The following is a 17,434-nucleotide window of genomic DNA, read 5'->3' as shown; positions in this document are numbered from 1 at the left end:
TCTTTCCATTTCTTCAAAACGCTATGCTCTCATCTCTGGAACTTCATAAATGCTATATGAAACGTGTGTCTCTCTCTTTTCCCTGTGCTGAGCTATCTCCTATTCATATATTCCACTTCCTCTGGAAGCCTTTCCTGATAATACAAGTTCCAGAAAGGTGTTCCTTTCATGTATTCTTAGAGCATTTAGTGCTCCCCTAGCATAGCACTAGTGCTGTATTGTTGTGGCTTATGGCCATCTTCCTCACTTAGTGAGGCTGAGACCACATCAAGCACATGGCACGGGACTTCACTGAAGCCCTCGCACTCTAGGGCCCGCATGCGGCAACTACTGAGCCCACGTGCTGCAACTAAGGAAGCCCACGTGCCTAGAGCCCATGCTCCCCAACAAGAGGAGCCACTGCAATGAGAAGCCTGCTCACCGCAACAAAGAGTAGCCCCTGCTCACCACAACTAGAGAAAGCCCGCGCACAGCAACGAAGACCCAATGCAGCCAAAAAAAAAGAAAAAGATGGTCCTTGGACTTAGGAAAAACAAAGCACATGGCACAATGCATTCTAGTGTAACAAACTTCCTGTAAATGCTTGTGGAATAAGTGTTTTATTTTATTTTATTATTATTTTTTATTGAAGTAGAGTTGATTTACAATGCTGTGCCAATCTCCGCTGTACAGCATAGTGACAGTTATACACATTTATACATTCTTCTTTTTAATATTCCTTTCCATTATGGCTTATCACAGGATATTGAATATAGTTCCCTGTGCTATACAGTAGGACCTTGTTGTTTATCCGTCCTATATATAATAGTTCACATCTGCTAATCCCACACTCCCAGTCCTTCCCTCCCCCACCCCCTCCCCCTTGGAAACCACAAGTCTGTTCTCTATATCTGTGAGTCTGTTTCTGTTTTGTAGATAGGTTCATTTGTGTCATATTTTAGATTCCACATATAAGAGATATCATATGGTATTTGTCTTTCTCTTTCTGACTTCACTTAGTATGATAATCTGTAGTTGCATCCATGTTGCTGCAAATGGCACTATTTTGTTCTTTTTTATGGCTATATTGGAATAAGTGATATTAATACTATCTTATTAGGTAATCCTTGATTCACAAATGGTTTCTACACAGAAACCCTACCAACATTCTGAAAGCACTTAATTTCTGGAGAATCAGCTGGTTCAGAAGTGGTAGATAAGAAGTAGCTGTGAAGATCAGGAAATCTTGTCCTGGGAGCAGATTTTTAGGCCAAATCTGCCATTTTATCATGACTCACTAGTGGAAAAAGTGCAGGGAAGGAAAATGGCATTAAACCAAAACTCTGGTTTCCTAAAGACATTTCTATATCAGGAAAGGAAAGAGAAACTTTTTCCTTCATTTATGTTGTTTTCTTATCTAGGGCCAAGTATTGTCACTTCATATTATTGCTCAGTTAACTCATATATTAATAAAAATTTTTTTGGCAATCTGTGGATTTTAAGACCACATAAACATTATTTCTGAGTTGAACTGGTTCTGTGGTAAAGCCTGTCATATATAAAACTTGGAACAAATAATAATCACCCTTTACCTCTCTTATTCCTGTGTCTAGTTCAGCCACAGGGACACAATTCAAGTGAGAGGTTTATATATATACTTTCAGGGGATAGAATTAGGTCATTGCTTTTCATGGCAAAATGTATTCCAAGTCAATGATTTAAAAGCAGAGTTTCTATTTGCAAGTTAGAGATTGCCTATATACAGGGAATGATATTGTAATAATAAAACTGCTATTTGGGAGCTTACCATAGTGTCAGACACACTGCAAAGTGTTTCCAAACTTTATGTAATTCTCATGACAACTCTATGAAAGTTGTCACAGATAAGGAAACTCAGATTTAGAGAGGCTATGTAACTTGCCCAAGGTCATAACTAAATGGCAGTTAGACATGTAATTCATGAAATTACAAAAAGGTAGTCTAAATAGTTATTTATAATTTTATTAGAAAGACTTTTAAAGTTTGGAATTTCACCTTTTCCACATAGTATTTGTGTTGACTTTGGACAAGTTACTTTTTAGTGCCTCAGTTTCTTCATCTATAAAATGGGGATATTAATAACACCTACTTCACAGGGTTACAGAAAAATAAGTCAATACACGTAAAGTGCTTACAATTGTACCTGGCAGCTATAAATATTAACTATTATTATTTATTTTTAATTAGCCTGACAGTAAATAAATCAGCACAATAAAATCACAGCATTAATTGATTTTTGCCTGATTATGAAGGGGTCATGATATCTATTCAGGTAAAAACCATGATTTAACTGAAATGCTCTATTTTAATTACCAGAATGGAGGTTCATTTTAATCCAATTAAAACATTTTCCCAATATTAGAACATCTTTTTAAGTTTTTCAATTAAAAAAATTTTTGTTGTTAGAACATCTTAATGTCTAATTCAAATTACTCATAGTATAAAGTCAAAGTATTTATTTGTGTTCACTGGAATGGAGACTTTATGGTCACCATTTTCTCTACAAAATACTTTAGTCTTACAGTTTCTAATAATTCTTTCTTGTTTATTGTTTTATACTTTTAAAGAGAATTTTTGGTTTTTAGTTCAATGTGAAACCTTTCTATTCAAGAAATATTCCCTTTGTAGTATGTATAATTCTGGCAAGAGTGATAAAAGAATTATTTTAAATAGGTAGTAGATGATGACTCCCCAGAGATGTATAAAACAATCTCTCAAGAATCTCTTACACCGGGAAAACTAGAAATTAATTTTGAAGAATTATTAAAACAAAAAATGGAAGAAGAAAGACGACGAACAGAGGAGGAACGGAAGCATAAGCTAGAGATGGAAAAACAGGAATTTGAACAACTGAGACAAGAAATGGGAGAGGTAAGACTTTAAGAAATGTCCATTTTTATTCTGCAAATATTTATTAATCTCAGCATTTCACATGCATTACCTTACAATAACTTTCTAAGTATTATTTTCACATAAAGGACACTCCTATGAGGCATTTGGTACAAGTTTCAGCATAGTTGAGTGTACCTTTCCAGCCTGCTATAACTCTACTCCTTCTTGCTAGTTTGAAAAATATATAAGATTCCAAGTGACTGAGATATTACTGTAGTACGTAAGTAAATATTTCTTCCTATATACCTCACAATTGTGTGAGATTACACCATGATTGAGAACTGTCATTCTAGAGTACTTAACATACCCATTTATACTTATTTTCCTTGAAACAAACTGATAATCAAAATAAGAAAAAACTATAAGAGTATCATGGATGCTAATAGGAACATCAGTTTGGCAAGTCTTTGACTAATTTTACAGGCATACTGCATTTCATTGTGCTTCACTTTATTGCACTTTGCAGGTACTGCACTTTTTACAAATTGAAGGTCTGTGGCGACCCTGCATGGAGCAAGTCTGTTGCCACCATTTTTCCAACAGCATTTGCTCACTTTGTGTCTCTGTGTCACATTTTGGTAATTCCCTCAATATTTCAAACTTTTTCGTTATTATTATATTTCTTATGGTGATCTGTGATCAGTGATCTTCATTGTTACTATTGTAGTTGTTTGGGGGCACCACAAACTGCTCCCATATAAGATGGTAAACTTAATCGATAAGTGTGTATGTTCTGACTGCTTCACTGTCCGGCTGTTTACCCATCTCTTTCCCTCTTTTCGGGCCTACCTGTTCCCTTACACAACAGTATTGAAATTAGGCCAATTAATGGTCTCTGAGTGTTTAAGTGAAAGTAAGAGTCGCACATCTCTCACTTTACACTTGGCCAAGAAGCGATTTGTCTCACTTTAAATTAAGCTAGCAAGATTAAGCTTAGTGAGGAAGGAACGTCAAAAGCTGAGATAGATAGGCCAAAATCTAGGCCTCTTGTGCCAAACCATTAGCCAAGACGTGAATGCAAAGGAAAAGTTCTTGAAGGAAATTATAAGTGCTCCTCCAGTGAACACACGAATGATAAGAAAGTGGAACAGCCTTACTGTCGATGTGGAAAAAGTTTTAGTGGTCTGGATAGAAGGTCACATAAGCCACAACATTCCCTTAAGCCAAAGCCTACTCCAGAGCAAGGCCCTAACTCTCTTCAATTCTATGAAGACTGAGAGATGAGGAAGCTGCAGAAGAAAAGTCTGAAGCTAGCAGAGGTTGCTTCTTGAAGTTTAAGGAAAGAAGCCGTCTCTGTAACATAAAAGTGCAAGGTGAAAGAGCAAGTGCTGTTGTAGAGGCTGCAGCAAGTTATGCAGAAGATCTAAGATAATCAAAATGAAGGTGGCTACACTAAACAATAGATTTTCAATGTAGACAAACAGGCTTGTATTGGAAGACGATGCCATCTAGGACTTTTTTAACTAGAGAGGAGAAGTCAATGCCTGGCTTCAAAGCTTCAAAAGACAGGCTGACTCTCTTGTTATGGGCTAACATAGCTGGTGACTTTAAATTGAAGCCAATGCTTATTTACCATTATGAAAATCCTAGGGTCCTTAAGAATTATGCTAAATCTACTTTGCCAGTGCTCTATAAATGGAACAGAGAACCTAGATATAGCAATCTATTGACAACCTGGTTTACTAAATATTTAAAGCCCACTGTTAAGACCTACTGCTCAGAAAAAAAGATTCCTTTAAAATATTACTGCTCATTAATAATGCACCTGAAAGAAACTTCTCTAGGCAGGAAACACAAGAGAAGGAAAAGACCTACAGTAACAAACCCAAAACAATTAAGAAAATGGTAATAGGAACATACATATCGATAATTACCTTAAATGTAAATGGATTAAATGCTCCCACCAAAAGACACAGACTGGCTGAATGGATACAAAAACAAGACCCTTATATATGCTGTCTACAAGAGACCCACTTCAGACTTAGGGGCACATACAGACTGAAAGTGAGGGGATGGAAAAAGATATTCCATGCAAATGGAAATCAAAAGAAAGCTGGAGTAGCAATTCTCATATCAGACAAAATAAACTTTAAAATAAAGACTATTACAAGAGAAAACGAAGGACACTACATAATGATCAAATGATCAATCCAAGAAGAAGATATAACAAGTGTAAATATTTATGCATCCAACATAGGAGCACCTCAATACATAAGGCAAAGGCTAACAGCCATAAAAGGGGAAATCAACAGTAACACAATCAGAGTAGGGGACTTTAACACCCCACTTTCACCAATGGACAGATCATCCAAAATGAAAATAAATAAGGAAACACAAGCTTTAAATGATACATTAAACAAGATGGACTTAATTGATATTTATAGGACATTCCATCCAAAAACAACAGAATACACTTTCTTCTCAAGTGCTCATGGAACATTCTCCAGGATAGATCATATCTTGGGTCACAAATCAAGCCTTGGTAAATTTAAGAAAATTGAAATCATATCAAGTATCTTTTCTGACCACAATGCTATGAGACTAGATATCAATTAGAGGAAAAAATCTGTAAGAAATACAAACACATGGAGGCTAAACAATACACTACTTAATAACCAAGAGATCACTGAAGAAATCAAAGAGGAAATCAAAGAATACCTAGAAACAAATGACAATGAAAGTACGATGGCCCAAAACCTATGGGATGCAGCAAAAGCAGTTCTAAGAGGGAAGTTTATAGCAATACAATCCTACCTTAAGAAACAAGAAACATCTCAAATAAACAACCTAACCTTACACCTAATGCAATTAGAGAAAGAAGAAAAAAACCCCAAAGTTAGCAGAAGGAAAGAAATCATAAAGATCAGATCAGAAATAAGTAAAAAAGAAATGAAGGAAACAATAGCAAAGATCAATAAAACTAAAAGCTGGTTCTTTGAGAAGATAAACAAAATTAATAAACCATTAGCCAGACTCATCAAGAAAAAAAGGGAGAAGACTCAAATCAATAGAATTAGAAATGAAAAAGGAGAAGTAACAACTGACACTGCAGAAATACAAAGGATCATGAGAGATTACTGCAAGCAACTATATGCCAATAAAATGGACAACTTGGAAGAAATGGACAAATTCTTAGAAAAGCACAACCTTCCGAGACTGAACCAGGAAGAAATAGAAAATATAAACAGACCAATCACAAGCACTGAAATTGAGACTGTGATTAAAACTCTTCAAACAAAAGCCCAGGACCAGGTGGCTTCACAGGTGAATTCTATCAAACATTTAGAGAAGAGCTAACACCTATCCTTCTCAAACTCTTCCAAAATATAGCAGAGGGAGGAACACTCCCTAACTCATTCTACGAGGCCACTATCACCCTGATACCAAAACCAGACAAAGATGTCACAAAGAAAGAAAACTACAAGCCAATATCACTGATGAACATAGATGCAAAACTCCTCAACAAAATACTAGCAAACAGAATCCAACAGCACATTAAAAGGATCATACACCATGATCAAGTGGGGTTTATCCCAGGAATGCAAGAATTCTTCAATATACGCAAATCAATCAATGTGATACACCATACTAACAAACTGAAGAATAAAACCCATATGATCATCTCAATAGATGCAGAAAAAGCTTTCGACAAAATTCAACGCCCATTTATGATAAAAACCCTCCAGAAAGCAGGCATAGAGGGAACTTATCTCAACATAATAAAGGCCACATATGACAAAGCCACAGCCAACATCGTTCTCAATGGTGAAAAACAAATCATTTCCACTAAGATCAGGAACAAGACAAGGTTGCCCACTCTCACCACTGTTATTCAACATAGTTTTGGAAGTTTTACCCACAGCAATCAGAGAAGAAAAAGAAATAAAAGGAATCCAAATCAGAAAAGAAGAAGTAAACCTGTCACTGTTTGCAGATGACATGATGCTAAACATAGAGAATCCTAAAGATGCTACCAGAAAACTACTAGAGCTAATCAATGAATTTGGTAAAGTAGCAGGATACAAAATTAATGCACAGAAATCTCTTGCATTCCTATACACTAATGATGAAAAATCTGAAAGAGAAATTAAGGAAACACTCCCATTTACCATTGCAACAAAAGAATAAAATACCTAGGAATAAACCCACCCAAGGAGACAAAAGACCTGTATGCAGAAAACTATAAGACACTGATGAAAGAAATTAAAGATGATACAAACAGATGGAGAGATATACCATGTTCTTGGATTGGAAGAATCAACATTGTGAAAATGACTCTACTACCCAAAGCAATCTACAGATTCAGTGCAGTCCCTATCAAACTACCAATGGCATTTTTCACAGAACTAGAACAAAAAATTTCACAATTTGTATGGAAACACAAAAGACCCCGAATAGCCAAAGCAATCTTGAGAAAGAAAAACGGAGCTGGAGGAATCAGGCTCCCTGACTTCAGACTATACTACAAAGCTACAGTAATCAAGACAGTATGGTACTTGCACAGAAACAGAAATATAGATCAATGGAACAGGATAGAAAGCCCAGAGATAAACCCACGCACATATGGTAACCTTATTTTTGATAAAGGAGTCAAGAATATACAATGGAGAAAAGAGAGCCTCTTCAATAAGTGGTGCTGGGAAAACTGGACAGCTACATGTAAAAGAATGAAATTAGAACACTCCCTAACACCATACACAAAAATAAACTCAAAATGGATTAAAGACCTAAATGTAAGACCAGACACTATCAAACTCTTAGAGGAGAACATAGGCAGAACACTCTATGACATAAATCACAGCAAAATCCTTTTTGACCCACCTCCTAGAGAAATGGAAATAAAAACAAAAATAAACAAATGGGACCTAATGAAACTTAAAAGCTTTTGCACAGCAAAGGAAAACATAAACAAGATGAAAAGACAACCTTCAGAATGGGAGAAAATATTTGCAAATGAAGCAACTAACAAAGGATTAATCTCCAAAATTTACAAGTAGCTCATCCAGTTCAATATCATAAAAACAGTCAACCCAGTCCAAAAATGGGCAGAAGACCTAAATTGACATTTCTCCAAAGAAGATATACAAACAGCCAGCAAATACATGAAAGAATGCTCAATATCACTAATCATTAGAGAAATGCAAATCAAACTACAATGAGGTATCACCTCACACCGGTCAGAATGGCCATCATCAAAAAATCTACAAACAATAAATGCTGGAGAGGGTGTGGAGAAAAGGGACCCCTCTTGCACTGTTAGTGGGAATGTAAATTAGTACAGCCACTATGGAGAACAGTATGGAGGTTCCTTAAAAAACTAAAAATAGAACTAACATACAACCCATATAATCCCACTACTGGGCATATACCCCGAGAAAACCATAATTCAAAAAGTCATGTACCACAATGTTCATTGCAGCTGTATTTACAATAGCCAGGACATGGAAGCAACCTAAGTATCCATCGACAGATGAATGGATAAAGAAGATGTGGCACATACATACAATGGAATATTACTCAGCCATAAAAAGAAACAAAATTGAGTTATTTGTAGGAGGTGGATGGACCTAGAGTCTGTCATACAGAGTGAAGTAAGTCAGAAAGAGAAAAACAAATACCATATGCTAACACATATATATGGAATCTAAAAAAAAAAAAAAAGGTTCTGAAGAACCTAGGGGCAGAACAAGAATAAAGACGCAGACGTAGAGAATGGACTTGAGGACACGGGGAGGGGGAAGGGTAAGCTGGGACGAAGTGAGAGAGTGGCATGGACTTACATATACTACCAAATGTAAAGTAGATAGCTATTGGGAAGTAACTGCATAGCACAGGGAGATCAGCTCGGTGCTTTGTGACCACCTAGAGGGGTCGGATAGGGATGGTGGGAGGGAGACGCAGGAGGGAGGAGATATGGGGATGTATGTATATGTATAGCTAATTCACTTTGTTATAAAGCAGAAACTAACACACCATTGTAAAGCAGTTATACTCCAATAAAGATATTTAAAAAAAAAATAGTGCACCTGATCACCCAAGAGCTCTGATGGAGATTTGTGATGATATTAATGTTGTTTTCATGCCTGCTAGCACAGAATCCATTCTGCAGCCCATGGATCAAGAAGTAGTTTCTACTTTCAAGTCTTATTGAAGAAATACATTTTGTAAGGCTATAGCTGCCATAGATCGTGATTCCTCCGATGGATATGGACAAAATCAATTAAAAACCTTCTGGATAGGATTCAACATTCCAGGTACCATTAAGAATATTTGTGATTCATGGGAAGAGGTCAAAATATCAAATTCACAGGAGTTTAGAAAAAGTTGATTTCAACCCTCATGGATGACTTTGAGGGGTTCAAGGCTTCAGTGGAGGAAGTAAGCGAAGATGTGGAAATAGCAAGAGAACTAGAATTAGAAGTGGAGTCTGAAGATGTGAATGAATTGCTGCAATCTCATGCTAAAACTAATGAATGAGGAGTTGCTTCTTATGGATGAAAAAAGAAAGTGATTTTAACACTTCACAGCAAGGCCCTAACTCTCTTCAGTTCTATGAAGGCTGGGAGATGAGGAAGCTACTCCTGGTGAAGGTGCTGTGAAGATTGTTAAAATGACAGCAAAGGATTTAGAATATTACATAAACTTAGTTGATAAAGCACCAGCAGAGTTTTAGAAGACTGACTCCAATTTTGTAAGAAATTCTACTGCGGGTACAATGCTATCAAAGAGCATTGCAAGCTACAGAGACATCGTTCACAAAAGAAAGAGTCAACTGATGCAGCAAACTTCATTGTTGTCTTAGTTTAAGAAACTGCCACAGCTGCCCCAGCCTCACCAATTAACACCCTGATCAGTCAGCAGCCATCAACACTGAGGCAAGACTGTCCAACAGCAAAAAGATTACAACTCACTGAAGGCTCAGGTGATGGTTAGCAATTTATAGCAATATTTTAAAGTTAAGGTATGTACATTATTTTTTTAGACATAATGCTATTGCACACAATAGACTACAGTATAGTGTAAACATAACTTTTATATGCACTGGGAAACCAAAAATTTCATGTGACTCACTTTATTAAGATATTCACTTTATTACAGTGGTCTGGAATTGAATTCCCAATATCTCCAAGGTATGCCTGTATTTTATTAAATTATTCTAAGATAGAATTTTGATACTATTAAATACCTTAGTATGGTTTCACCAGCATTGAAATGAATTTTAAAAATACATATATAGGGACTTCCCTGGTGGTGTAGTGGTTAAGAATCAGCCTGCCAATGCAGGGGACACGGGTTCGGGCCCTGGTCCGGGAAGATCCCACATGCCGTGGAGCAACTAAGCCTGTGAGCCACAATTACTGAGCCTGCGCTCTAGAGCCCGCGAGCCACAACTACTGAAGCCTGTGTGCTGCAACTACTGAAGCCCGCGTGCCTAGATCCTGTGCTCCACAACAAGAGAAGCCACCGCAATGAGAAGCCCGCGCACCGCAACGAAGAGCAGCCCCCGCTCGCCGCAACTAGAGAAAGCCGCACACAGCAACAAAGACCCAACACAGCCAAAATAAATAAAATTTAAAAAATACATATATACACATATATATCTATAGACTCTACAGGGCCAGCTTCACGAGCATGCAAGTTGTGCCCTCACAGGACCCCATGCTCAGAAGGGACACACTTAGGATTTAGTGCTCTGAGGTTGCCTTTGAGATTTTAAATAAGTTTATCTTTGAACTTGTGTGTGTTGTAATTGAAAGTTGGTTGGACAGTGGAGCCTGCACTAGAGTCTCGGAGCCTTGACTCACCCACTCCACGTGATGTCTCCGTGCTTCCTCATGGTGAGCTCTCAGCAGCCCTCTTCCTACCTCCTGATGTCCTAGGACCCTGTCTAACCTTCGCCTTCCTAACCCTGAACACTGCTTCCCTCCATCTGGATGGCCAACCAGTTACATAGGCAGAAGTGGGGAGGGGGAGGGAGGAGGCCAGCATTCCACTGTCACCCTTGGCCTCCAGCTGGGCAGGGGGCCCTAGCAGCAACACGAACAGCAGTGTCGGGGATGAGTGCACAACCCCATTACTTGGGGTGAGGCGAGCAGTGGCTTTCCCAGCCTAAGTAGGATTGGCAGTGATATGGCATGTTTGGTAGGTGACTTGGTGGGGGCCCCTTGCCAACTCCTGATCTAGGAACCGAGTGGGTTCCTTCACAGAGGTTGCAATCTCTTAGAAGTTGCCTCTTTGTCATGGGTTGGAGCAATGGGACTGTGGGGATATTTACTTCCTTGCCCGGGTCAACCAAGAGACTATAAATGCTGCATAAATATATAGTTAATAAGAATATATAATGAATATGCTGTAGGAAAATACTGCAAGGTGTACCCTCAGAATTTTTTAAAAATGTAATAGCATTTATTTTATAAAGGAAGCTGAAAATGAATTGTCTGTCTAGAAAAACAAAGTAAATTAGAATATATATTAGTAATACTATTGAGAAGTAATCTAATTCATATATGGCAGGGTGTAATTGTCTGACATTCTGATGCTACTAAGTGACTCACTCCACTATGTCTGGGAGTTTTCAAACAAGTAGAATGCCAATTCCAAGATTACATAGATATAACTGATTAGTTCAACCATTAATTTTGATCAGAGTGATGTGGGACCATTGTGATATGATGTGATGTCATAACTTTGTTAATTTCTGGTATTTTAGGAGTTGCCCATTTTCACCCACATAGACCAAAAAGTGGAGGTAGTATAAAGGAATAAACTTTTCTTTCCCTTTGTTGAACCAAGAAATTAAGCCTCATGTCAGCATCATCCACTGTGACTCTTCCCGCACCCCACCCTGCCCAGTCCCACCTTTTTTTTTTCTCTGCCTAGAACTCTAGGTCTTCCCAGAAGAAGTGTACCAGGAATAACTGCAATATTCTACCACTCCATTAGGGTTTAGTGTAAGAAGTATACAAAGAAAAGGGAAAGACAAGGGAAAGGAACCTGAATAAAAAGTATTCAAGATAAAATGGTGTAAAGAATTAGAACCCAATTTTTGTTGACTCATCTTTCTTGGCAGAATATAAAATTGAGAATACAAGTGATATGTAGCAAAATGTAGGGATTTTACCAGACTATATCTGTAGAAATGCTTAATTCAGTTGAGTTACTAAGAGTAATATTTAACTTTGACTATCATCAAATCAAAGGCAGGAGGAATTTTAGAGATACTGTGGCTCTATATAGAGATGAAAAACTCATGTCCAGTGGACTAAGTGACCAGGCAAAAGGCCACACAGTATGAGAGTCAGAACTATTGACTCCTAGCCCAGTATTTTTTGAATTTTCTTTACCTTCCCCTAAACAAAGGTCTTCCTACAATTCCTAGTAAAAGCTAATCTTGACATACATATTTTACTTTTAGCAGGTTATAATGGAATGTTAATGAGGTTTTGAGCCATAGTCCCTAATTAAATAGTATTTTAAATGAAATAAGATGTTATCTACAGTCTTAAATTTGTAGCACTACTTCTAATTAGTAAATTTAGGTACTGTGTTTAGGGAGGAAGTTATTTAACATTTAGTTTTGGCTTCAAATAAGAAATAGTGAACTTTCTGGATGGTTTATTGTACAAACTAATTTTCTGGTATTTAATGTGTAAAAATCTTAATTTTTTTGAAGGAAGAAGAAGAAAATGAAACCTTTGAACTGAGCAGGGAATATGAAGAATTAATCAAATTGAAAAGGAGTGGCTCTATTCAAGCTAAAAATCTGAAAAGCAAGTTTGAAAAAATTGGACAATTGTCTGAAAAACAAATACAGAAAAAGATAGAAGAAGAACGAGCAAGAAGAAGAGCAATTGACCTTGAAATTAAAGAGCGAGAAGCAGAAAACTTCCATGAGGTATACTGTTTTATATTTAACAGTAATAGTTCAGTCATGATGATGAACTTAACAGAAATAACATTGACTTTGAAATAAGTGTTGGAATTTACAGTTAACCCTCAGGGTATATAATAATCTGGGAACTAAATAGCAAAAGCACATTAAGATCTTAAGAGACTTTGAAAGATTTCCCTACTCTAGCATTGTTCCAAAATGACTTTTATTAAGAATTAAAGCCTACAGTGAACATCAAATGGTTCACTTTAGCAAAAATAGCTCAGAAATATTTATTGGCACAAGTTCTACTTGGAATCAGTAGAACCCATGTATATTAAACTCCAGAGATGATTCATACCTACTTTCTTAAAAGATGAGGCCAACAAAGCCTATATGATATGTTCAAAGTCATGCCAATCATTCAGTGGCAGAGCCTAAATCAGAATTCAGGTGACATGAATTTGAAGTACCTCCATATGTAAAGTAAGGAGGCACTCACTAGATGACCTATAATGTCCCTTCCAGCTTAAGGACTAGTTCCATGATTATGAATATTGGTTTAAATAAGATCTGGAAAACTTATTCTGTCAAAATTACCATTTTATGTTATATTTAACATATATTCTTCTAAAAATTGATTTTCATCATATATTTAACTCTAAAACAGGTATGGGAATTTGGGAGGGCCTTCAGAGGAGATTGGTGAATAAAAAGAATGATGAAACTCTGGGCAAATTCCAGGACTATAAGCCATTCATTATTATTGAGACAAGTAGAGTGCAAGCACAGCAAAAGATGATGAAGACCCAAGCACAGGCAAGATGACCCATCTTAGATGCCATGTTAAGGAACTTTGTTTTATTGGGGTGCAATGAAGGGATTTTTAAAACATGGAATGACATTATCAAATAGGCATCTTTATCGCAAGATCATGCTGAAGCTAAAGATGGCTTTAGATTTATGCATTAAAAAATTATTTGAAAGCCTACTATGTTCTGGGGACTGTTCTGACACTGGGACTACATTGGTGAATAAACCTGCAGTCCTTGCTCATATGGTGTTTAGAATCTAACAGGTGTGGGGCAGGAGACAGGGGATGGAAAACAATGATTGGGTAGTAAATAAAAGCTATGGAGATTAACAAAGCAGGGTAAAAGACTATAGAGTATGTGGTACAATTTTGTACAGGGTGGTCAGAGAAAACATGAGGATTTGAACTAGAACTGGAATGGAGACGACTGATAAGTATGTAGGATACAAAATTGGCAAGACTTAGCTTGGGAATGGTGGTGGAGAGGAATCAAAGTGACTGGGTATACTAGGTAATAGGGGAACATAGGAGTTTGGTAGGCAGAGAAGTCACAAGCTAGACAAATGGAGATGCTGTAGAACATCCAGATATCAATTAAATTGATATGCATCTGAACTTAGTGCAACATACACAAAAACATAAGGACTTAGGGACTGGGTTATAAACCATTTTGTCACAGCTAAAAACTAATGCCATTGCTATTTTTAATATCTTCTATGTTGGGCCCCATGTTAAGTTTTGGGTACATAAATGTGAATATAATATGCCTTCAAGAAATCCAGCCTAATGAGATGTATGAAAACAATTAAAATTGTCATTAAGTGCTAATATAGTTATGTATTTAGTGTTACGGGATCAAGTAGTATGTAATCAGTATTCCTAGATGTTTAACAGGGCTGAGAAGATGACATTTTAGCGGAATGTGAAGGTTGAATAGAAGTTTCAGTTAAAGAGGGAAAGCATTCCAGATTGGATGGACAATGTGAGTCAACACGAAGGTTGTAAAACTTTATCTGGCAGAGTGGTTCAAAGGAAAGGTTCATATAGTAATAGGCGATAGGATAAAAAGTTTTAAAACTAGGTTGCAGCTAGCTGAAGGGCCTTTTTAACCTTGTGGGCACTATAATCCGGGAACAATGTTAATAATCAGGTTTTTTTTTGGCTGCATTGGGTCTTTGTTGCTGCGCGCGGGCTTTCTCTAGTTGCGGCGAGTGGGAGCTACTCTTCGTTGCAGTGCGTGGGCTTCTTATTGCGGTGGCTTGTCTTGTTGCAGAGCACGGTCTTCGTGGCACGCGTGCTCAGTTGTTGTGGCTCGTGGGCTCTAGAGAGCAGGCTCAGTAGTCGTGGCACATGGGCTTAGTTGCTCCGCGGCATGTGGGAACTTCCCGGACCAGGGCTCAAACCCGTGTTCCCTGCATTGGCAGGCGGATTCTTAACCACCGCGCCACCAGGGAAGCCCAAATAATCAGTTTTAAGACAGAGTAATAAAAGGCTTGTTTACAGAATCCTGGGATCATGGAGGATAAACTGGAAGATGATCATGAAGTTGGGGGCAAGGGAGAAAAACTGACCCAACTTTAACAAAACTGAGTTACAGGCAGGTGGTTGCTGAGAAGCTTAACATTACTTCAAGATTACCAGGGAAACTAGAAGATGCTACAGAGAATTCAGAAGGTCAGGAGAGGAGGGAGGGGTGAATAAACTGTTTTGGACCTGTGAAGTTTGAGCTATATTTGGAAAGGTAATGGCAGTCTGAAACAGAGGTACTGGGCTCAGAGAAGAGGCAGGAGCTACAGACTGTTTCAAAGTATAGATGTATATAAAGCCATCTTGAGAGTTAATAGTTGGAAGGTGAATGATAAACCCCTGAAGAACACCAACATTAAATGGATGGATGGCCCACAAGATCAGTTCTTTAGAGACAAATCACAGAAGGTAAAGCATTTAAATAAGCATGCATGTGCTTCTTTTTTTTTTTTTTTAAAGGTAGTGAAACCTCAGAGCAGTGATACCTAGTCCTATAAAATTTGTAGGTAAAATAAATGAGGTAGGTGGCTTCTTGTTTTAATGCTATTACTGACTCTTGTATAAAAGGATATGAGATTAGGACCTGGCTGATCTTCTGTAATCCATGAGGATGTCCTAAATTGAGTTTCCTGTGAAGAATCTGACATTCCTCCTATCATATCCCTCTAGATTAAGGGTCACTGAGATCCTGTGTTCGCATAGTTTTGGCAGAGTATAATCAACTTCCAGAGTAGGATCTTCCCCTCCCATCTGATCATATATTTGTTTTCCTCTTTTAGAAAATGCCTTCTCTTTATGTTCCAGACACCTTTCAAGGCCTAACTCATTCATGTAACCTTACCTAATCTAAGAATTCCATCCCAGCTCCTGTAGCCCTTAACCTGTACCAACATTTGGTAGGTAAACCACTTAATTGCCTTAGTGTGTTTGACATTCTAGTTAGATTTTACAATAAGGTGCACTCCAAAACCATTTCTTGCGTTTTTATCCCAAATTCATTGCCTATTTGGGTTGCCTGTAATATCCACGTGCTGGGAGTATCAATGCCCTGCTAAGAATGCACCTAGAGAACAAAGATCATTCCACTTATAACGTGACTCTCTTAGTAGATTCATTTCCTGGAAACACTTTTAACCTGGCTTTTCAGGGATTCAAGAAAAGGCAACTGTACTCAATAACTGAAAGACTGTTCATGACTGTTCAAGACTGTTCTCCCAGTTAACTTATGATGAATCCTTTTAATGATTATTTTCTAAAGGCAGGTTTGAGGTAACTAAATGAGTAACAGTTATGAATTTACACAAACTTTATCCAAAAATCCAGAAGGCAAGTTATTAACCAGGAGGGATTCAGTCAGAATAGCAGTTATTGTACCTGCTGGAATATCCTATCTTAAGGATTTATTTTGTAAGCAAAGAATAACATTAACTGTTTAAGTCTGAACAAAGAGGTCCATTTTTCTTTCCATGTAAGTCTCAGAAAAGCCTGCTGAGATTAACTGCAGTTTAATACTTTGCTTGTTAAGCAAACCATTGTTTAACATGTACTTTTTACCCTATCCTTTAAATATAATAATAAACAATCATATCAACACTGTTTATTAACAATAATGGTAGTCAGGCTTTATGTTTATCCACTGAAGGTTAAATAATGGCGTTAACAATAGAATTTACCCATTAGGTCTCTGGTTGTGTCTGATGTTCTGGCACTTTCCAGTAACAAATAAAAATTTGATTCAGGAGAACCAGAAAAACTATCCAACTTACTTTTAACTCCTCCTTCTACATTCATTGGAGCTGCAGTGCAACACCTCAAACTAATGTAAACCAAGATTGATGAACCAAGATTTTTCTTATACAGGCAGTTATTTTACAGCTTGTTTCAAAATTTCCTTTATTGGTTGCACATGGTACCTGGAAGCAATTTCCTCATAGTACAGTGAAATATAAATGGTGGGATTTCCAGATAGACCCACAAGAGTCTAAGCAGTTTAGAAACCAAGAGTCGACTACAACTAAAGTACTTTTGAAACCATGGATTAACTATACCCATAAGACCCCGCTCTACTAAAACTGCTCTCAAAAGGCCAGTGAGTGACCTCATCATCACCAAACTGGTTTTACAGACTCACACTATTTGACAGTTTAAATTCTGCTCTTAAATTACCCCCTTATTTTCATGGCTTCCAGCTCTCACCCCTAAACAGACTGACTCAGAACCATACTTCACCTCAACGATTTCCCCAAGTTCCAGCCATTGCCTCTTTCAATAGCTGTCTTCCTGTTTATTCTACCTGCAAACATTCTTTGCCA

The 17,434-nt window shown here is 37.4% G+C and overlaps 1 protein-coding gene across 8 annotated transcripts in view; it reads left to right on the top strand.

Moving 5' to 3' along the window:
• NEXN (nexilin F-actin binding protein) overlaps nucleotides 1-17,434 on the top strand; it is a 53,479-nt gene that overhangs the window by 33,663 nt on the left and 2,382 nt on the right. For 7 of the 8 annotated variants that reach the window (XM_082355163.1, XM_082355165.1, XM_082355161.1 and 4 more), the window contains 2 exons: nucleotides 2,692-2,889; nucleotides 12,584-12,805. In XM_082355163.1, coding sequence (XP_082211289.1) covers nucleotides 2,692-2,889; nucleotides 12,584-12,805 — 420 coding nt within the window. The remainder of the gene's footprint in view (nucleotides 1-2,691; nucleotides 2,890-12,583; nucleotides 12,806-17,434) is intronic. The other variant, XM_082355166.1, reaches the window with a different exon arrangement.

The sequence above is a fragment of the Balaenoptera borealis genome (genome assembly GCF_965194805.1).
Source record: "Balaenoptera borealis genome assembly, chromosome: 1".
Classification (NCBI taxonomy): domain Eukaryota; kingdom Metazoa; phylum Chordata; class Mammalia; order Artiodactyla; family Balaenopteridae; genus Balaenoptera; species Balaenoptera borealis.
The sequence above is the reverse complement of the archived record's forward strand: the minus strand, read 5'-3'. Positions and strand labels throughout refer to the sequence as shown.